This window comes from Megalops cyprinoides, chromosome 6 (genome assembly GCF_013368585.1).
Source record: "Megalops cyprinoides isolate fMegCyp1 chromosome 6, fMegCyp1.pri, whole genome shotgun sequence".
Lineage (NCBI taxonomy): Eukaryota > Metazoa > Chordata > Actinopteri > Elopiformes > Megalopidae > Megalops > Megalops cyprinoides.
This window is the reverse complement of record NC_050588.1, coordinates 26,428,384-26,452,335: the sequence shown is the minus strand read 5'-3', so window position 1 is coordinate 26,452,335 and position 23,952 is coordinate 26,428,384. Positions and strand designations below refer to the sequence as shown.

General features: G+C 40.1%; 1 protein-coding gene across 1 annotated transcript; it reads right to left on the bottom strand.

Annotated features, from left to right (window-relative positions):
- Positions 1-78: 78 nt before the first annotated feature.
- Positions 79-21,379, bottom strand: LOC118779141 (constitutive coactivator of PPAR-gamma-like protein 1). Its single transcript, XM_036531065.1, has 17 exons — positions 20,586-21,379; positions 17,640-17,886; positions 15,652-15,734; positions 14,485-14,613; positions 13,641-13,731; positions 12,269-12,366; positions 11,262-11,524; positions 10,504-10,591; positions 9,648-9,869; positions 8,427-8,598; positions 8,073-8,322; positions 7,709-7,823; positions 6,677-6,886; positions 6,229-6,412; positions 5,435-5,573; positions 4,502-4,598; positions 79-1,915 (listed from the first exon to the last, which is right to left on the bottom strand). Exons 1-17 carry the CDS (start codon positions 21,057-21,059, stop codon positions 1,604-1,606), a joined length of 3,174 nt encoding a protein of 1,057 aa, XP_036386958.1. The 5' UTR covers positions 21,060-21,379; the 3' UTR covers positions 79-1,603.
- Positions 21,380-23,952: the final 2,573 nt, after the last annotated feature.

Genomic DNA, 23,952 nt, shown 5'->3' with positions numbered 1-23,952 from the left:
AAAAAATCACAAACAAGATGATTTATACTAAAAGAATAAAGACTTTTATTAAGCATTGTAAGTTGCATTCAACTGCCTTCAAATACACCACACCACAATCCATCAACAATCAGTCAATCCCAACAGTAGTTCATTCTTTTACAACCCATGAGTTAGGTAGAAACTCCGTTCAACTTACATCAAGGTAACCTATTTAGCTCTTGCGGGCGGGGGACGGGGGGAATACACCGTATTTCTGATCACTAATGTGTGATGGAAAGCATCAGGAGAATTAGATGAAAAAAGTTAAGTGATGATTTTGTTTTAGAAGTACAATAAGTTTGAAAACACTAAAGTAAACATCAAAAATGATTACAGGTTTACTTGCTTATGCTAAACTCTCAATGGGAAGGTCAAGCATCTTGCTGACTTGTTTCCAGCTACGAAAAAGGGGGTAATTTAAGATCAAAGCTTTTTTTTGATAGGTTTTTCTTTTTTCCAGAGAGATGTTTTGCTAATATGAATGCATAAAACAGCAACAGAGAACAATAATGTATACAGTAATGAGTACACCAGGGTTAACAATATTTAAAGTGGCTAGATAAATTTTTGTAAGTTTTTTTTGATTAAATGCAACAGAGGTCAATAATCACAAAAATTTAAGGTTAGAGCAAATCAGTTACTGACTAAACAGTTAACACCTTTTATAGGACTATTACTGATTATTAGCCTTTTTTTAATTTTGCAAATGGGCACAGTACTTGTAAGGATGGAAGAAAAAGGACAACATGCATAATAACTACACACCTTTTAAAATTATGAACCATGCAGAAAGTTTAGCTGAAACAGTAGTACTAATGTTCTACAATTGATTCAAGAAACCACATTGTTCATTGATCACTGATGCATGGCAATTTCTGACACAAAATGTATCGGAGTTTCTTTGAGATCATTTGCATCTTCGGTGATTTTTTAACCGTTTCTTGACATGTTACTTATATAGCTAAAAGTATGACGTATACTGAGATCATCAGAACTTAAGCTGCAGTATTTATTCTACAGTTACTTAATTTTGAAATTATTCTGCACATTTTCTCAACACAATAAAACCCACAGTGATGACCCATGTGAGAAATGTGGTTTTGTGTTTTCTCTTTTTTCATGTGAGTTTTAATTCTCAAAAGCATTTACTGTGACACAACACAAAATCAATTACAATGGCAAATATATGGTGCCAGGTACTGAAAGAGTATCTCAACCTATAAGTACTAAAAGACTGCCAAATGAAAGCATTTTTCGGCTTCAATATTTTAAGAAAAAGAAAATAACGTTCACATAACCAGTTTGAAACGTGTTAATATCAGTGATGAGGGAGCGAACTGTCCTACTCCTTATACTGGTAGCACTGTATCTGTAACTGGTATAATTGCCTTTTGAACCGAGAAAACCGAGAGACATTATTCTTGCTTAAACTGCTGTCATTAAAGAGGGATCCGAATTTCATAAGTCCTCATTTTCTCTTACGGAGAGGAAAAAATGTACATCGACTGTAGGCTTTCCATCTTTCCAGATATTCCTAACCCTAAACCCTCCATCATCCTTCACCCTCTCTATAAAAATAGGTTTACTCTTCTTTTTTTAAGACAGAGGTACCCAGAGCTTCGTCTCTGTGGCAATCACTGTCTGCATTTAGTGCATTTAAATGAGGATTAGTATTGCACATTTTAGAGTCATTACTCAAGGCACTTTCAGGTTGTTGTTTGGGAGCCCTGCCATCGTCCTTGTTCCCGTTCAGCTGGTCGGCCTCTTTGCCCTCGACACCGTTCTCTGCCGTGGACCCTTCTGACGACTGTGGGGGGGACTTGGTCTCCTCCGGCTTGGGCTTCTTCCTCTCTTTCACCACCTCATTTGCTGAAGCAGCGTATGCAGGTTTGCTCTGGAATAAATGAAGAAAAGAAAGAAGATACAGACCATGATTAAGAATTTCTAACTCTCAGACACTAACAGTAAAAGTACTGTATCTATTATATTCCACAATAATGCATTTCATAACAAAATCAATCTGTCTGATTAATAGATTGTTTCCATCATGCTACCTTAAGGCCAAACCAAAATAGTATAAACACTCAACACTGACAAACATTTGGTAGACATTATTTATAGTAAAATAAAAAGCTACATTTCATCACTGTGAATAAATTCATTATAACTCTCATGTTTTGTTGCTCTAGATAACAGCACAAGCTAAAAGACGATGACAGCCAAATAAGTTGCACACCTGTATGCTGTTCAACCAGCTGCATTTTTTGTACCACTGTATGGATTAAGTAACCCAGGCCCTTGGACATACTGCACTTCACTATTGCATTTCACACAACTCATTTACCCACATGATTTTGTATTTTCAAGACAAGATACCTAATTGCAATGATTCCTTGACACTGTGCATTCACAATTTCAGACTAACAGAAAAGCTTTACTGTGTCTCCAGCGTACCACAAGGATCCCCTTACCAATCTCTTCTGTGCAACAGGAAGTTCGCTCTGCTTCAGTGTCTTCATGGGTAATTTAGCGTGAAAAACAGCACACCTTCTGACATGATCTTCCCCGCTTTACTAGAAAGTCTGAGCATGCATTTTTCTAATCAAGACTTCCTCTTACCAAATTTCAAATGTGGGGCATACACTTTTTTAGATATGGTTAATCAACACTGACATCTTTTGGTGTGTGTTTACCAACCCAGGCAAGCAAGAATGATAATATGGGTGGCAAAAATTGTTTTCCTACTGCTGTTTTTTTCATCTTCCACCACACTTTCATTCAGGTTTTGATAAGACTGATACCAGACTTCAAGACCACTATATTTCAGAGTGAATATTGGTCTCCCCTTCTATGAACAGGCAATGTACCCCTTAGGCACAGCACCCAGGCAGCTAGAGGGGTCACGCTATTTGGTCTTTTAAAATGTTTGCCAATTTAGAGCACCTTGTGCGCCTTACCTAATTTCTTCAAGTATTAAATAAAACATATTTGAATTACTATACTTTTACACAGTCACAAATCCAAAATATATATCATGTTAATTATTCTAGGAGTGTCACTGCCCTCACGTTTGCCCTTAATTACATTCTTTCAGAGATTTTTGAGTGTCTCCATGAAAACTGCCATTGTATTGGTTACGATGCTGTGCCCAAGTCACTGTGAGGGTTGCCTCAATCACTGGCATCTTTCCAGCTAGCATTTGTTTCATTTCTCCTTCAATCTTCCTGATACTCACCCTGCCTTTTAATAGCTTAGACAATATACTTTGTAATGGCCAAATTCTCAGCTTCATCTCTCTGGGCTAGTTATAAAAGGTCTATTGTAGGATTCAAGTGGCATTTTTCCATCAGCAAACAGCGTCTTTAGTTTTCTGTGTCCACTGGCATCCAGAAATTTACCTAATATGCACAAACTTTCCCTCAAAATTGTATATAGGCCTACTACAGCGATCACCATATGAAGTACTTCAACTCTAAATTTTTTGCTCATTATAAGATCCTATGAGTACTGAGCAAAAATGATTCTTATAAGGCAATTTCTTAATTTCTACAAGCAAAATAAAGTTAAACGTTTTGGATTACTATGGATGGTTGAGCCTCTTATCAGTAATTCTGGTGAAAAGAGTGTACCACAGAGGACAGAGGGTTGTTTTATATAACAGATCTGACATTAAATGTCTGAGTTTAAATTATTCCTTTAAATCCAAATGACTGGCTTCATAATATTCACTTGGATTAGAATGGTTGGCCTGTAACACAACTGTGTGACCAAAAAGCAAGATAAAGAAATATCAGAATGCTACTCAGCAGTGATGCCACACAGGAAAACGGGTTCCATATAGTGTTAATACGCTCCCATTTCAGAGTCCAGGCTAAAACCAAAGGCTAGAGTTCAAAGTCAGCTCCCATTACAGCCTATTAAACATACATAATGAAAGCCAAATATGCATTTCTGAATTTATCATCCTACACACACTTCTCACTTGAATTAAAAAAAATTAATGTCACATGTTACAATAAAATTTGCATTTCCAGACAGTCTGAATTTCAGGCGGTGTCACTGATATGACACATGGAAAGGACAAGCAAACTAACTTCATGGCACTGCTGCAAGAAACTTACAATTTTCAAATGAGAAACTGCTTAAAGGGGAAGCAACCAAAAGGATAAGATTTTGTTAAAACAACATTACTTCTATATTCTAGTACATGCACTACGTACATCAGTACTGACTATATCTAAGATAAGATAAGATAAGATTGATCCCCAGGCAGGGAAATTTGGGAAAAAAATCTACATAGTAAAAAATTTGGGAAAAAAATCTACACAGTATATGTACCATGTACTTGTGCTCAGAACAGATGAAGTAGTATACTGATTTAAGACACTAAAAATTCTTCACAATAACAGACTGCATTTTGAAGCAGTTAAAGCATAGCCTTATCAGTTGAGTTATCAGCTAAAAGCATGAGATTCCTTACCTGGTATGATCCCTGACTCTTGAAACCTCTACCATGGTATTTGGCTCCTCGACCAAAGGTCCTTATAACAGGAGTTGAAATCACACCTCTTGGACGACTATTGAAGAGAGAATGTGGTCAAAATGCAATGAATGAATGTTTCTGCAACCTCTCCAGGGCTGAACATAGTCTTTGAAGATTCATGTTCATTTCAAGCCTGAGATCTGCGTATCACAGTAAAAAGCTAGCTGAAAGAATTCACCCATAAAAATAGTGAAACAGTTTCATGTAGCTGGCTACCAATGCATTCCTACCTGCTAAATAATTCCTTTTTCTTTGATATGTAATTTCAATCAAGAGGTGTAACATGTGATAAAAAAAAACAAGAAAATAAATGTTGATGGCCAATGGGCTACATCATCTGTGGGTGTCCAGAGGAAAACACTGTAACCGTGCTGGCCTATGCCATATTAAATATTAACACATATTCAGTTACTCTTTTGGTTAATAACACAATGAGTTAGCAACTTGTAACAAGCAGTTACTGGCTTAAGAAATAATTCATGCAAGTTTGTCTTGCAAATATGAAGATGCTTAATTCAGCAAATGCATAGTACTGTTTTATGAAATACACTCCATCTGCAAATTTTGTCCTCACAGCCTGTGTCCACTTTTAGGGTCACCATCTCGGTGGTACCCGGTACTCCACTTCAATAGAGTTTCTCAAATCAAGAACACCTTCGCCATCCACAGCACTCGCAGATCATATTTTTGGTGTTTATTTTGTAGACTGCACCATCTCATAGGGCCTGCTTGCAGAAATGTCCTCAGCGCTGTTTGCACTTCACCCTGGTTCACTGAGACACCAGGTTTTTAAGATTTGCTTGGCTAAAAATGTAACTTGACCTCTGTCCTCTAACGACAGCTTTCACTGTCTGCATATGCATAGCTTACCCTCTGGTTGGTCCACCAACTGACACCACCTGTATGGGGAAGGCGCCCCGGCCCCGCCCACGGCGGCTCCCTGCCCACTGACCCACCACGGTGCCAGCAATCTCGAGTTTGCCACCCTGCGAAGGAATGGCCTGAAGTCCTGACAAGAGGGATTTAAAAAAGACTGTCAAACTGTGTCAGATGGCGAGAGAGATGAACAAGCTTATATCATTTAGTCAATATTACTGCTACAACAAAAAAACAGGGCATTTTAAACTTCTGACTTCAAATTCTTCCATCACACCCCAGAGCTGGGAAAGGACACAACGGTCTAGTTATGCCTGTGGTATGTTTCACACTTCTCAACTGCAGGCACACAATCCAAGAGCAGATGTACTTCACTGGGTGAGTGCAGCATGTACAGCAGTACATAGCAACTGCAACTAAATAACATAAAGCTGAAATTCAGAGTGAAAATCCTGTTGTAGTATTATAAGGGCCGCAGTGTGGTGTAGTGGTAATGGGTAGGTCTCATAACCAAAATATTGCTGGCTCGATTCCCTGCTGGGGCACTGCTGTTGTATCCTTGGGCAATTTACTTATCCCACAATTGCATCAGTAAAATTTCCAATGTATAACTGGATAATATGTGAAACTGTAACCTATGTAAGTCGCTCTGGATAACAGCATCTGCTAAATGACAAGAATGTGATGTAATAAATGTATTATTTTAACACAGCCCATCACTGGCCACTGCAATAGAGCACCACCGCTGTGGTTGAATGTTTTGCAACGTGTGGCCATCAGGTTCTTACCAGGCATACCCCTCCCTCTGCCCTGGGGCGGAGGCATTGGAGGTGGAGGGTAGAAAGTAGTGTTGGGAGGGTAGAAAGGCATGCCGTGCGGTGGTGGGAATGGGACAGGGTGCGGTGGCCGAGTAAAGTTCAGCCCCTCCAGGATGCTTTGACGCATCTTCTCCACTTTAGCCACCTGTTCGGCCTGGGGGGAGGAGGAGCAGAACAGAGTCCACAAAGCTGAATTCTCAACCTTTATGAGGCTAACTCCACCCCGATTCTCCTTTGTGATGTGAGCTTGATTCTCTCCCACTACCATTATTTCAAGTTTACAATCCAGAATGCCCCACCCCCTACATAAAACTGCTGTTGACTCATGACCTTCCGAAAGTTTAGTGTGGAAACATACAGTGCATATAAAGCAGCTGCAGCTAAGTGAGATGAGAGAGGGCTGGCTCTGAGCAGCTACCTGACCATCACAGAGGTCGATGAGTGGGGCCTTGTCCCGGTTGGCCCTGATGAGTTTGCTCTGAAGCAGTTTGCCATCGAAGTACATCCAGGGGCAGCAGTGTTCCCAGGGGATGGGCTGCCCGCACACGTCGTTGGCAAACAGAGCCATGTCCACTCCGCTCATGAACAGAGCGGCCAGCTGGACCCCACGAGGGTCTAGGTTGTCGATCTGCAGACAGAAAACACAGACCTCAGCAGAGAACAACAGGACCTGTGAACACGTCCCACTCAGCCAGGACCTAAGCACACAGCAAGCGTGAGCAAGCCCTACATTCACACAGATACAGTCCCCCAGAGCCAACACACAAAGCCAGCGAGAAGAGCCTAGACAGTCAGCCTAGCGCACACACCATAAAGCGTTCAGAGTCCAGCAGAATCAACACAGAGCCACAGTGAATGACGTACACAGCCAAACTGGCATAATCAAAGCACAGAGCTACTATAGTGTGGGTGGTTTACATGTTCAGAGTCCAAACATACTCAGCTGCCGTCATCCAAACATCCAACTGAACCACAACACACAGAGATGCAATTAACATCCAGAGCCCAGCAAAGAAGACCTACAGCCTGTAAGCAACGCACACACACTGAAGCAATCTCTACTCATTCATTTTTGCTCAAGCAAAAGTGCAGCATCTTTTCCTGAAAAGCTTTTTCTTTTTTAAAAAAAGAAAACATGCTTGTAAAGCATTTAGGCTTTATTTCTAAGCAAAAAATATATTCTTTAAATCAACGTATATGAAGGATGTCCTTTAAAAACTCAATAGTCCATGTTTTTCTTTAGTATATTTTTAATATATGGGACATGTGACAATCACCTTGAGAGTTTCCATTCAATTACCGATCAAAAGAGCACAGAAATGAAAATGTGATAACCCAACACTTCATATGAATTCATGCACAATCAAAAATCTGATCCATATATCAACTTTTGCACAGGCTATTGAGTATTTCCAGGACAGCCCCCATATAACAAGCTCTACAAAATCACCTTCAGTTCCTGCAGCTGGTCAGGTTCATATAGTTTAGGAGAAAGTGCTTGGGCTAGGAAAGCGTCAAGTTCGTTACGACGCAAAATTCTTACTCCTGGCCATTGTAACATAAACCTGAAGCAAAACACAAAGGATAAGGTATTACAAAATACAGGAACTGGTTTTTATTATTATCTGACTATATCCTGTGTTACACTTGAGCCATTATCTTACTCAAAATGCAGTACTACTTATTTCAATGTTACATTCTCTGTAACTAGATGGGGGATGGATAGCTTGTCTGAGAACAGTCTTGCTGAAATGTTATGTACCTGTCTTATTCAGAAAGGGTCACAGACACGCCGTGCGGCGGAGGACGCTTACCGCAGAACACAGCAGAGCACCATGAGGGGAGTGGGGACGTTGGCTGGGTTCAGCATGGCCGGGGTGTCGGACCGCATGCAGGCCAGGAAGGCTCTCATCCTCCTGTTCTTGTCCTCCACGGCCTTGCCCAGCCAAAGCTTCTTCAGATTGGGGCAGGTCCACTCCCGGAAGGGCAGAGCCTCCACCAGCTCGGGCGTGTGGGGAGACTTCCCCTTGTAGGCTGCCCACTCTTTGATAATGACGGGGGGATCTGCAGGGGGGGGAGACGGGGGGGAGACAGATCACTCTGAGATGCTGTGACTGCGTCCAACCTGCGTAAGAGCACCCGCACGTTTTGTTATGTAGAGCACGCACACTCAGGGAGTCGGTTCCTCCGCATGGCAAGCCTCTCGGCCTTCTTCTTGGCCTCTGCCAGGCTGAAGAGGACTCCGTAAACATACTGACGGATAGGCCGGTACAGCTGCACCGCAGAAGGCAGGTCTTTGTTAGCTTCATCTTCAATGGTGACAGAAATCTTTATCTCACCCTGCCAATAAAAAAAATAAAAATATGTTCATTGCTCACATCATTATTTCTGACCACGTCCTTGTTTAATTTTCGTAGCCAAACATTACCTTGCAATTGCCCCATTACTTTCAAGCAATCGATAGCTGTCCATGAAAAGCACTCCTATTTCACGTAATTGTTTTATAACTAGCCAGATATGGCTTTGTAGAAATTGTCACCTATCTGCCTACCTGAAGAATTTTCTGACATACATACTGGCAATTTAGCATTCACTCTACAGGTTAACGAACCACATACTCAGTCTGCAATGGAAAATCCTTCATAGCATTCACTGGGATACTGCGATTCACTCTGATAACTGGCCAGTACTGTGTCCTTAGCAACAGCAACATTTAGATACCTTGCTCAATTGTAAAGTAACTGACACAACAATTACACATTAGAAAAAATATCGGAATATTAAATTTTGCAAAACCACACATTCATGAAATGTTTTGTGGCCCTGAGAACATGCTGCAAAATCAAATTACTACAACTAAAACTGGATTTTTACCACACAAAAACCTGTCAATGAAATATATTCTTGCTTTGCTCATTCTGTTCATTACTCATCTTGAGTGCTGTTTTTGTAGCCATTTGAACTGCCTCTTACTAACAGCACCACCACATGAGGCCACTGTTAGTCAGAAAGAGGGCAGCACGGCAGGTGTCTCTGATAGGACTGTGACAGTAAGCCTGCCAGGTATGTCATCTGTACAGTTTGTGAAAACTTGAATCCAAATCTCTAGTTTTTTTTTTTATATCAAGCAATTTATTTTGACTAAAATTGTATTTGTACTGACACTACTCACTTACTGCGATACATGAAAGAAGAAAAACTTGTTCAGTCATGCTATATTTTTTTCCATCTGCATTATTTCCTGGGGGGATATCATGACACTTTTATACTGTGTAATCCATTTCATGAAGCACATCTTATTATGAGTGTATCGTCTCATGCCTAAATATGCAATAATAAGACTGCAGGCATAGTAACTTGTTTACGCAGCTGAGTTGGTATTTCCTAACCTTGGTGAGGACATGGTAGATGTAGGGGTACATGAGGCCCTTCTTGTGTCTGTGCTCAGCCACCCGGAGCACCTCAGGGGCCACCAAGGGCAGAGGGGGGGTCGTGATATCCATGTGGTTCCTGGTTGGCATCGAGAGGAGGGAGGGGATTTGGGTGTTGACGCTGTGGTGACCGACATCTACACCCTGACCCACAGGAGAGGTCACGGAGGAGTCCTCAACCTGAACACATGGGGACACAGGTAAATTAACTGCCTTATTCTGGATGCATTTCTCACATACCCCAGTCTATCGACAATAAATAAGACTGTAATATCTATGACATTTCAAGTCTAGACAGCAAATTTATGGAAAAATATAAAAAAAGAATAAAGAGTAAGAACTTGAAAATCCAACAATGGTGGGTTGAATAAACTAAGCAAATGCTTTGGTTGTACTTGTATTATGCGAGATAAAACACAGGGAAATCAATTTAATATGCTATTCTTTAACTTTGTAACAGTTGCTATTTTTGTCCCTCCTTTCTTTCATTTCCTCAAATACAACCAAGAGCACGTGCTCAGTGTGTGTGTCAAGCGGAAACAGAGCTGTGTAAACTCACTGATCTTTAAATGATCTGGATGGCTCTTAAATGATCTCATGCACTGTATTCTCAGTCCTTTCAGGTGGCATAAGGATCAACGGATCTGCACATTGATTTTTGCACAGCTAGGTGTGTTTCTTTCACAGAACACAGGGCAGAAACAATAATTCCAAGTTTTTCAAGGTAAGGAGCAGCAAGTGGGTATTGTGCCATAAACTGTGTTTCAAAGACTGACAGGAGAAAACTTGATGCACAGCTACAAACTCAACTTACTTTAATTTGGTCACCCAGTTCTCCCTCTGGTATGTTTCCAGACTGATTTCCTTGTTTGTCCCATCCTCCTTTATGGTCACTTATATGGCTACAGTTAATTTAAATGGAAAAGAATCAATTCAACAATAGAAACATAAGAGACGATTTGCTTCAGCTTATGCAAAGCTTAGTTTTGGTGATCACCACCATGTGCATGAGCAGGGTAATTCTTAAGACATTTTCACATTCGGACATTCTCAGGAAATAAATGCATCTAGTGTTGTGGGAATGAATGATGGAGTGTTGATTGCAGAGGCAGTCAAACAATGACACTGTGGCAGAGAAATACTACAGAACAAAACAGGCCACACAGCGTACAGTGCACATATTCAACTCAGCCCAAGGAGTCATGGGCCATTCCCCACACAGACAAGACACCAGAATACGTCAGTTTAGCCTATCTGATGTGGGACTGAGAGTGCAGTGTGTCCATTTCTGTCCTTTTTTATGGATCCTGAACATCAAAAAACCAGAATGTGAAAGTCTTAAACAGAAGCAGTGTAGCTCCTTCACCTTCACAGGCACAAGGAATGTCTGACACTGTGTCATTCTTAAAAAAAAAAAAAAACAGCTTAGTTTAATGTGGTGAGAAAGCAACAAAATCGATGTGCAAGCTGCACTCCTTGTGTTGGTGCTAATGTACATCTATTGGTCTGTAAGCTCCCTAAGAATCCCACAGCTGGACACAGCACAGTGTGGGTCAGGGAGTGTCCACTCACTTGGCAGTGGTGCCTGTGTTTTCGTCGTTCTCAGAGGAGGAGGATGTGGATGAGGTGTTGAAGAACGCGGGCTCCGTGTGGTTGGGGCTGCTGCCCTGAGCGGGGTTGATGGGCGAGGACCTCTCGTACAGTGGCGTGTGTTTCCCTTCGTGAGGAATGTTGAAGCTGTTCTGATCCGGGAGGCCTTTCCCACCTGAATCCAGAGTGAGACTGGGCTCAGCCAGCGGGGTGGGGTAGGCGTTCTGGCCAGGCAGCTGCTGGACCTGTAACACACCACCATGCATCAGTGCCAAAAAGTCAAGCTGCATTTACATTACATTACATTATTCATTTGGCAGAAGCTTTTACCCAAAGCGACTTACAAGTGAGGTAGAGTACAACACGAGCAAAAAGCCATATAAGGAGTCAACATCAGAAGTGCTGTAAGACCAAGTTTCAAAAGTTGGCCAGACAAGGTAGAAACTAGCTGGTACAGCTACGAGTGCATGAAACCATAGATTTGAAATTTTTCTTTTTTTTTTTTGAAGGAAAACCAAACTTAAAAACCTGACAAACTGCTTTAGGTGGTCATGTTTCAGGTGTTCAGGTGATCGTGGAAGAGCTGTGTCTTCGAATGTTTCTTTATCAACGTAGTTACTAAGCTACTTCGACCACCCACATGCCCTGAAATGTACAGGTTCCATTCTTACTTGTATGTTAATTATCAATGAAAATACCTAATTCTATACTCAACCCCATTCCAATTTTTATAAAATCCCCATTACTTAATTAGATTCAACAGGCTTCACATGACAAAACGACTGCTTGGTCAAATACTGCTGATTTTCCACAGCATGGTAAGCCTCCCAAACTCCATTCAACAGGTGCAACCCCAACAAATCTGACACCTTTAAAAACTGTCTGTTTTGATTTGTCAGTTACCTTCAAAGGTAACATCAAATAAACCAACAGAAAGACGAGGCGCCAGCTGGACACGGAGGCGCAGGGAGGGAGGCGTGTGGACTCACCCCAGGTTTCACAGGAAGGGGAGTCTGTGGAATGTTCAGCATCTGTGGAGGTACGTATTGTGGCACTGCAGCAGGCACTCCGATCTGATTTGGTCTGACTGCATCAGGAAACGAGGAGAGATACCTTTCTTTTTCTTTCCACACACGCTTCACTCAGAACAGTGCTATATGTAATTTTGGATGCCAATCTTGATTTTTTAGATGGGTGCAATAAACACTCTGTTTAGGCGCCACTCTGTCCCTCTGCAAGTGAACACGTACTCATTCAAAACAATCTTCTGTAATTTCACTGTATGTTTTACCGCACTCCGCAACAGCAAGAGCGCCTAGAGCTTGTACAGTGTTGGTCTGGGTCAAAAGTGCTTTCAGGAAACGGCCTGCCATATATAATCCTACAATGTATGCAAGACCTGCAGAAGAAAACATCTAGCTTCAAGTAAAACAACGGACACATTTATGAACATCAAGCTCTTTCTGACAGCTGTGGGGATGGGGCAAGCTGGATAGAACAGATTCGGCTCTTGGTAAAAGGTACTTAAGAGGTTGAGCTCAGATTTTTTTTTTAAGTGCTAAGTAGAGAATCTATTTGGTTGCTGTGTTGAGAACTGCAGGAAGGAGTTTTTTCCCAAACTTCCAAAGTGAAGGAGCTGCAGCCACTGTGCAAAAGGCCTTTCTAAAGAAGCCTATTTGTATGCACAGTGCATAGCGGCCATTCCAATGTGCACACACGGTCTGAGGCAACTGGGAAAATTTCTCACATTACTGTGAGGGCTTCTTTCCTGCTCACTGAAAACAAAACCTGCTTTTTAAGCCTGGGCATCAAAAGATGAGATGAGGAAATCAAAATCAGACTAAAACAGGATAAGAAAAAGGGAAAAGGTATTTTTAAATACCAGCAAGTCAGTGGTTTTGCACACATCCTCGCGTTGTTAGACCAACCTCATTGAACAACTTGCCGATGCCATGGAAACAGAGGTTTGACAAGGGCAGACTGTGGTTGGCCTCATTAAGGGAGAGGTAATGGGTCAGGCAAATGTACACACGTCTGGGAAGAGTGGAAATGTGAAATTTGTCTCTGCTAGCACTCCACACATCAGCTCAGAGCACTAAATGGGAACCACACAGACTACAACTTATACTGTCACTGCAGACATCCTCTGCACTTAACCTATTACAGTGAAACTAAAAGAGGGTTTAACTTTAAAAGATTTGTGGATCAAGTTACATGCCATCAATATTTTATACACTGGTGGGAACAGAGCTAATGTAACAACAGCTGTTAACCATGCATGATTAAAGCTACATTGATATGATGAATGTATGTTCAGCATGTGTTTATATGGGTGAGATAATCAAAGAAACATGAGCTTACCTAAATAAGGAGGGAAATGTAGGGGTTTGCTGGCTGCAGAGTAGTACTCAACTGCCTTCTTAAATCGGACAACTTTGTCATCAGTTCTGGACTAGAATATAAAATGGCCACATTAAACATCTCTCAACAGGGAAAAGTAATAGAGGCTAGCCTACACCACAGCTTATGAACCCAACTTGCTGATTTGCAATTCCACAAGAATCAGCTAGCACTTAGGAATGTAACCAATGAACTGAATGACTCATCACCCACTTATTAAAACACACAGGGGGGACGGCACTACTGTCCCACCTTCCCTTTCTCATTGCTTTTATATGCAATGTTGAGATGTGCACATATTGGAGGAGTTATGAAAATTCATGTGAACACAGAGGGCATGTTCATTGTGCATCACAGTGGGGATAACATGACCAAAAGGTCCCTGTTCAAGGAGCTATGCCATGGCTGAGGTTTGACCAGGTTTGCAATATTACTCCCCTAATCAGCCACTTTCTTAATGCAGTCTGATCCCTTTTTATCCTTTAAACTCTAACCTTTAAACATATTTTTCCAAAGAAGTTTCTAGTTGTAAAAAAAAAAAAAACATACTCATTTCAAAACAGATTGAAAAGAAGCAGTAGAAATAGCCTTAGAGTGTTCATACAAAAACAAACAATAGCAAAACGTGTCTTGTAAATCCAAATTGTTCCAAAACTGATCACATGCAAAGGACCTATTCCAAAGACCACTGCTAGAAAAATGAATTCAAACAGTTGGGTTTGTCTAAAATATAGGATGAAATATCAAAGTAGAATAGTATAGGTTCAAAAGAGTGATTAGCTATTTTTGTGATTTACATTTATACCTGTGAGTGTTTGAAGATGTCTTTAGCAATGGCTTCCAAGTCGTTGACATCTTGCATGTTGCGGACATAGTCAGCCACAGCTTTGATCACTACATCACATGGGGGGAGCACAAGTTGGTGGGCGCGTACCTGTAATCAGATGGAACTTTCCATTACATTTCCAGCAAAGGACAGCTCCTGCGCAGATTTACACGGACTTACTTTGTGTGCACATGCGGGAAGATACAAATGTCTACTGCACTTACAAGGCGCAAGAGAGACATTTTGCAAACAGCAGAAACAACTGACAGCGCCTGTGCATTCCTTCTTAAAGCTGTGGGATTATACTGTGAGCAGGTTCTCCACAGCTTCAAGCTCCACTCTCCATAATAAAATCAGCACATAATGCATCTTAACCCTAATCCTTAGATAGCGTATGCGTCCGCAGTGCACACTTCAATTTTCGCTACTTATACGCCATAAGACATTGCATAACACAGGCACCCAACGCAGGTCTCACAGCATCACTGAAAAATAAGTAAACTCTTCAATCCAGCTCTGTGGCAGAATAAACACGTCCATCTGCCAGGTAATATCAGCATTGAGCAAGAGGCTAACTGAGGTGTTAACAGGTGCAGGTGCACCTCTTATTTTTTTACAATCTATTACATTTTTGAGCATATTAGGTCTCCTAGTTACAGGGGTGCAAATGAAGGGATAGCGCAGAAGTGATCTTACATTGCACTGACACATTACTTGTCAGGCCTCATTTTACTCCACGTTGTCAAGGAAACCATTTCCTCCACTATTATACAAAGCTTCAAATGGAAACAAGCCTTGTGTACACACCAAAAATACATGAGCTAGCAACAGTGACAAATTTCAGAAGCACAAATATGAAAAAAATACATATGCGTCAAACTAATAGGGCACCGGTCTGCCATTTCTCTTCATAAACGCAAAAAGTGACAACACTCTGAAGAGGATACCTTCATTCTGATTCTGTTTCGTTGTCAAGGGAAATCATTACTAACTGATAATAGATAAAAATGAAGTATCCAGTATATGGTCATACAATTCCTTGCTATGTGCAGTGAGTATATGTAATTCTGAGTGCACAGAGTCCCTCAGTCCAAAGAGTTAAGCTTAGTTATCCTAATGCAAATCTGTAGTGTAGCAATATTTTACCTTCAGTGATGCTAACGGGTGCTCCGGACCTAGTAAACTCCAATGAAAGGCAGCCAAGTCTTCGTCAGGCAGTATGTGATTACCTGTAAAACAGAGCCAAATGGTTTTCAGATAGAGGTAGTAATAGTTTTTCTGGGCTTTTTTCCTACCTCCCTGTTAACTGTACACCTGTAAATATTCACTGTGTTTTGGAATGAGCAGCGATTTAGAAGCAATGTCCTGACAGAGGTCTGTAATCCGAAGAAATCCCAAGTCTGAGATCCGGCATCCTAACAAACTTACAACAATAGCAACATTTCTACCCACCAATGACAACAGATTTTCAATGCATATCTCAGAACTCATGGATTTTTAATACAGTTCTAAAAATAAAACAAATAATGCTGGTTACTTAAATGAAATTATTTTTCATTGAAAGGCAAATTAAAATACAATCACAAACTGTACCAAATTACAAAGTAAGCCTGTTCTAAAAAAATCCCTGTCTGAATGTTTCCTTTAAATAGATTCCGCCTCCTTCAAGACGTCACAAGCCATTAGGTGTGCCTTATCACACGATAGTGTGAACTTTAAACTCTGCCCAGATAAAACCTAAAACTAAATCAGAAGTCATCATCTTTAACCATGCTTATTTAAAACATCCATTTTCCAGTTTTTAATTTGCATTATGTTAAAATGCCCCCTATGGCATTAGGACCTTTTGGAATTAAGGGAATTAAAGCTTTTCAAAAATAACAGATTTGATTTTTTTGTTGCCAATAAAATCTGTGCAGCTGTGCTAATCAACATTTGAAAAATCGCATATCAGACAACATTCCAATCATCCATCAATTCATGCTGACAACCTCTAATGAAAGACCAGGATAACAATTTGGAAACTGCTCTTGTGCCAGTGAAGATGCATACAATATTACAACACACTAACCACTACTTGCCAAGCATAAAGTTTATGTAACATGGTCTATTTTGATTCTCTCAACAGAGCTATAGTTGAGGAGGCCTCCTCTCCCTGTATGGTAGCAGTACTGAGCGTAAAGAAAAGGGAAAACAAGGTCAGGGTAAACAAAAAGACATAAATCAGTTGTGAAAAGTGTGGAAACCTGTTGCATAGGACAACAGTCCCTTCCTTGAAAATGTAAAGGATCATGCAAAAGATCATATCATTCTATGCAAGATCCCATTTATGAAACAAAAACATCTTCATTATTTCTCAGCCAGACAGACCAGAAACACTGGACTAGTTTTTCTCTTAGAGAAAGTGCTTGGTTAATTAACATATAAAATAACTTGATCAGACATGTCAACAAGCAGAAAAGTGAGCTACAAGACCGTAACAATGTTTTCTGAGACAAATGGCTGTCAGGAACTGCATCTGTTCCATTTTCTTTCTAAATTTTTATGGTCTAGTGGGAGATTCAATGCTCTCTGAATGACTGGAAAATGCAAAATGGATGAGTTACTGGTTCAGTTGAGTCTGTGAGGAAAATAACTGGTAAAACAAAGCAGGTGAAATGAAAACCTCCACAGACCTGCGCTCAACTTCACTCTGATAGGATACACATGAAATGTTCCAGGGTTGCTGCAACTGCATGAAAACCCACCACAAATCCCAAGAGCGACCAGATGTAACATTTGATAAATGTTACAATTAATCTGCAGAAAAAAAAACTGTTTTCTTTCTTGCATCTCCACCTAAGCATAGGATTACTAAATGAATTTAGGTCACAAAGATCAGGTTTAAAACCTGCTAATCCAGTCGGGAGTAGTACCTTTAAAGGCTATCTGTCACTAACAAAAAATGCTGTAGTAGCATTATTCATGCCCAACCCATCTCTGTACCTTCACAGCTATGTGAAGGAATATGAATCCATCAAATAAGCAGAAGTTCACTATGTGCAGAATGAAATATTCACAGGCACTGTTTTCCACATTTTTTCAAACAATTTCCTGAAAAGCATCCTCTGGTTAGCTACAGTAACTGTACCTACCTAAAAGTGAAGCGAATATGACAAAGCGATTTGGATTGAGATCAAGCTGCTTGGCAACTTCGTGCATCAGGTACTGGCTGGTGGTGAGGCTCTTGCCATTGCGGCTCAGTTTCAGAGCATGGGCACTGAAGTAGTAGGGGATGTTGCACAAGGCGTAGTCAGAGTCATAGGCCACCAAGCCGTGAAACCCATTCTCCCTGCATAAGGCTATCACTTCCTGGTGGTGATCCTCAATGCTCTGGGCAACCTGCAGTAAAACAACATCAACCAGAAATTCTAAAAATTAGCATGAAAGGCAATCCTAATCAGAGGGCTAACATCAACAAATAGTCAACACTGAACCAAGATTTCAAGTGAAAGAACTCCAGAAGAACTCTGAAGGTAATAGTTTCCCTTCAAAAGTAAAAGGAGGAGGCTTGACAACTTAAATAAATCTGCTTTGATAATGAATATTGTAAGGGGTCAAGCAGGTTCATGGAAAAAAATGCTATATCAGTAATTGTTGTAGCAATAGACACCTTATGTGTAACATATAGAAAAAGATTATAATAAAACGGCAGTTCTGAAATCTGCAATTGAGAATTTAAACTTTTTTTCTGTTTCCATTAAAACAGAACACAGATAGAGCACTGATTCAAATAAATTGCATTTATTTACAGCCCTGATAAACAAAATTTAGACATAACTTTGAAGCTAAACTTTACAATGAATGAGCTATTCATTTCTTTTACTCGAAAAGAATTTTAAAAAATTAAAATCACTTTGTAAACACTGCTTACTCTAGAAAACATTTAGAATATTATTACTGGAGAAAAGCTAAACTGAAAGATTCATTCTATCTGAATTTTATTCTGCTTTTAATATTTTTTAAACAAGCTGACATGCATATCCCTATTTTCCCCCCTTTTTTAAATGCCACAACAGTTCGTCCATTTCTGAACAGGGCCCACAAACTTGGTCCAGGCCTGTCGGCTGTGGCCTTCAGCAGAAGTGTCGCGTGATCACAGCGGAGAGCCAATCACTGAGCTCTCCATCCTGCTGCACTGTACACCAGGCCTCCACGAGGCAGCCTATTACAGCGAAGTGAAGGTGGGACTTCCAGAACACAGGCTGATTACCGGTACTCTGCAGGCTTTCTTCATTTACACACAATATGCATTTTAAACACTTCCTCAGCCGGGCATTCACTTTAATTAGAAGGACAAAACTGGCAAACAGATTGGCCATAGTAATATCTTGGTCTTGAAGTAGGTTTCAGAAGTATTTTCTATTTTGTAAGACTTCTCATGAAACTGTAGGAATATTTTACTTCCCCTTTTCAGGGTACTGGAGCTGTGATTTTTTACCCCCAGAAAAGTACATCTACACATCAATTTAATGCATTTAAAACTAACACTAGTTGTATGGCTACATAAAGGCACACAAACTAATTCTGCACAATTTAACAAACCTGTTAGATGCAGTTAAAAACAAAACTCCAAAAATCAGTATCCATGCTACAAAACTAGGTTTAGGAAATTTAAAGTTAACTAAAGAGGCATCCTGCATTCCTCAAAGAGTCACTCAAAGCAAATGATCAGAGGAAACAATAAAGAAAGAACCACAAAAGAAAAGTGCTGGCTTGCTTGAAGAATAACTTGTGGAACTATAGACCGGTATAAAAAAAGAAACAACAGTGAACACACAAAGAATTAAAACTCAGGGATTAAGCACTGCATGGCAGTTCCAATGCATATTCCTCAGGTTCATCTGTGTACATAACCTTGTATGAACTTTGAGAAAACAAACAGGTTACCATGAAACCATTTTTCAAAACTGACTGCCACAGCACATTCTTTTGGTGCACATTTTCAGGACGCTGCTTCTTTCTTAGTGAGAAATGTCTTCCTTTATTGTGTGTTGTAGCAGTTTGCTGCATATAGATATTTATGGCTTCAGATTGATCATTATCCTATAGCTCTCTACTTAAAACAATATGAGCCATTGTAAACATAAAACGTTTATTTGGGTCCGTTCTAAATCAGGCTAATAAAACAGAATTTCTCGTTTACACTGTAACGTTAATGGTAAGGCAATTCTACGGGAGTCTTTAGCTATTGTTACAGGCATCTATATCTTTTGATGACAGTTCATCGGCCCAGTCGATGCCTAAAATGCTGTCATTTGTCAGCTATTGACTGACGTTGGATAATTCTGATTAACATTAACAGTAATCATATTTCACATAGTGCAATTAAAATGGCTCATCCAGTCAGCTAGTTAGCTAATTTAGCCAGATACGCTTTTGAAACAAGAAATGTTGCTAGCTAGGCAGCATCTTAACAAGAGTCAGGCTCCTCCCTACCATAATGATATCCATTTAAAAGGATGAAAAATAACATATCAATTGTCGAGCTAGCTAGCAAACTACTCCGTTGGCCGAGCTGGTAAGAGCTAGTTAGTTTGCTTAGCTACTTATCTAGCTAGCCACCTACTCCATAATCGTTAGTTAGCTAACTAGTGGACAACTGGGACGCTGCAAAACTGACAGCTACGTCAACTGTATTACCTAACATTCTTATCGATAAAGTTCATACTGCAAAAAAAGGTGACAGAAAACAGGTCCTATTACAGTACATAGTTTAGTTCATAAGTAGCAAACGAGATATAACGGCAACATTACAACACTGTTAAATACAAGCTATCTGGGTAGTATTAGCTACTTGAGCAAAGTGACACCAGCATTTTGCTAAGCTACTGACCTTGGTTTTTCACTCAAAAGTGTGATTGTTAGATAAAATTGCAGTCTATTCGTGTTCAGTGCTGTCAACTACCACCTGGTTATCTAAATGACTGACTCAATATCCTGTCTCGCGTTGACTTCTTGAGTTAGCTAGCCAACTGACGCTAGCTACAAATCGTGTAACTAGCTGGTTAGCTAAAAATATTAAAACTACGCTGACTTACCCCGATGTGGAACCTGAGGAGTGCCAGTCGGATACAGTGGGCCATGCACACCGGGGGAAGGAACCAGACCTTTGGTGGTGGAGTTCCCTTGTTCTGGACGTGGCTGACAATCTGCTGCGCTGTCTGTCTCTCGTTCACCTGTCGCTTGACCCATTCGTGAAGACGGCCTTTCTCCAGGGCGCCATTGAAGCATACCAGGAGCTCAATGTTGCCATTAAAGCAGGCCTTGGCGAGGGCAGCCAGGTAACCGAGCATGTGGTTCCACTGGCCTCCGCTCACCCAGTCGGTGTAAAAGCCGCCGTAGAGCCGGTGGAGGCAATTTTCGGCATCCACCAGAAGCCTGAGCGGACTTTGGGGCGGTCGCTGCCTGCCGCCCCCAACCAGGCTCCCCCGAGCTAGCTTCTGGAGCTCCACCGGTACTACGGCACTTGGGCAGTGCTTTTCAATGTATTCCTGGAAACCTTGCACGCCCATGATGGCTGCTTAAAAAAACAATTTCAACTAAAAAGGTTAAAAAAGCGTAAAAAATATTTAACGTTACCTAAATTTGGGGTTGCAAGTAGCGCTTCCCCTGAAACTGTTACTTAGCTAAATGGTTTAAATGTTGTCGTTGTTGGTTTTTGGAGCTGTAGAATCCAAAAGAAATTAAATCGGGTTGTTACAGATGCATTTGTTATTTTTTTGGTGAGTTATTTTTTTGGTTCATGGCTGCTGGCCGCCATGTGCCGTCTCACGGAGCCATGTCTATGGATGTGTCTGGTGTGCAGAGAAAGAGGCACAGTGACGCAGGGCACGTACCGTGCACAGGAAAGGAGGAGTCAGTTACAGTGGGCGAGGGTGGGCGCTGTATAAGAACGGTTGGAAAACTGTTGCATGACTGTGTACAGTACAGTTAAAAAAAAAAAGGGGGGGGGGGGTGGTTTTCACAGAAAATAATAATAAAAACAGGGCTATTTTTCCTGACACGCAAATAGATAGATGGATAGGTAAACAGATAGATAGATAGATCCTCAAAAATAATATATGAAGCAACTGGAGATGTGTATGCCCTGTTGCTCAAAAAGGTGTACAGCTCACAGTACACATCTCAACACATGATTCCTTAAAGTTCAGTGTAAAGTGATTGCAGAGGAGAACAAACCGTCTCACCCCGCTGCTTATGGGAGATGCAGTTCCTGAGGTTGTGGCCCTGTTTGACTTTCATACTCTTAGGCCTCGTAGATTTTAGATCTGCCTCTATTTACATGTAGGTGGTTTAAATCTGTCAACATGTCAAGTATTTCCAGGAAATATCTCTAATTAGTCTATTTATATTCCACACAACCCCAAGGTTCTTCAAAAACTAACTAAATAAATTATATAGATTTGAAGCTGTATACCAGAATGCAGTGCATTGTGAATGGAATGTTGGGGATGACAGTACAAGCAAGAGCATGACTTTTGATGGTGTACTTGAAAATACATGTAAAATTTTACATTTGGATGCTTACATTTTTTTTCTTAGACTGGAAAGTGGCAGGGTGGGGGTCATTATGCATGAGCATCAGCTGGCCCTGCTTAATAAAGAGGGTACAAACCTGATTTGGGTGTTCAAGTGCGATAACTACAAGCCCAGCATTGGGGTTCATTGCAGCTGACTTGCGTGCTCTCATTTGTCAATATGGGAAATTCTGTGTCATAACAGATCCAGAACGAGTGCCACTCCTCAGAAAGACATCACAGAGAGATTGAATCAGACTGCCAAAAAACAAATTAATGGAACAGTATTTTGCACTCATTTATTTAATGTTATACCATCTAACTTTACTAGTGCCACCAGTGACATTGTCCATTGGTTTGCAAAAATGCTATAGAAAACGGCTTTAAATAAATAAAAAAGTAAATACTTTTAACATTCACATAGTGTCCATATTTAGCTCCAAGGACCCACTCACTCTAGACTTCTAGCCAACAGCATATTTATCATATTGACATTTTGGTGGTGTGGTGTGTGTGTGTGTCTTTGTGCATCTGTGTGAATTCTCGTATAAATTCAATAACAAATAATTAAGAAACAACATAATGTTATTTACATCAACTTTCTGAATCATTCTGAAATAAAACTTCTTCAGCCCAAGTTGATTCCCAAGTGTCTTTTTTTCTCTGACTCATTCTGGAAGTCACTAACACAGCTGGGCTCTTGTTGGAGTCATTTTTGTAAAACACCTACAGTAACTTGAGGTATTCTAGCGCAGCCATTTTCCACTGCAAGAACATAGTGACTTCACCATGAGCTGGCAGAGCCTATTGATATAAACATTCACCAATTGATGGCGCTAGAGTGTCGTCTAAACTGGCTATTACAATCCTTTTCCTGCACGCACTTACTTAGTAATATAAATACCTTTCACATTCTCATTCTCTTAATTTGTGTTATACCCAGAATATTTAATTTTTTTTTCACTCCTGATGTGCATGTCCATGTTTCAGCAATGTACACTTAGGCAGGCAATTGAAACAAACAATGTCTTCAATTTAATCTTTAATGAGGATTTTATTTATAATTTTACTGATATTTAAAAATGTTAAGCATTTAGAAGAGGGTGTCCATATTTTAACAACAGGAATGGTAGCCTTATATGAACACATCCATTGTTGGGAGGTCAAGGGAATCCACTAGACTGCATCAGGTATATTGATTACATACATGTGAAAAAGAGTGGGTAGACATTTAGCTGTTTGTTTATTTGTTTATTTAGAAATAGTTAATAACTGAATAAAAAATATAATACACGCTATATATTTAAAAATTAACTTTATGAATTCAAAAATTGTAAATCAACTGTACAAAAATACATAATTATATACCTTTATCTATAGCTAACACCATTAAAATGTGCAAGTTGCTGTGTGCTGAAGTCCTCTAATCACATCTATCTGACATAGTTTTTTTTGGCATAATTACATTTATAATCTAATAGAAGCCTACTTGTTTTTAGTTCTGTAAGATCCACGAACACTATAGACATTCCAAATAAGCAAATTTCTGTTTCTTTTAACCTTTCTTTTTAATCTTAGATGTGAGTTGTGTCACTGGTATCATTATCGTTATCACAATTACAACTGATCAAATTCCTTGATTTCTTGGTAACAGACATTAATACTACTCATGGTAAAATTGCCATAGTTACTGGTTACTATACATTTTATATTCCACTCACGCTTTTGTGACTCTTTTGTGTAATTATTACAGAAGAGTTCCATTTTGGTTCATCTGCCAACATGTAATAAAAAACAGCAACTTCAAAAAAAAAAAAAATTCAAAGAAAAAGGAGGACATTTTGGACAATGCCGGTCCAAAAGAGAGCAACAATTAGTAAATGCCAAA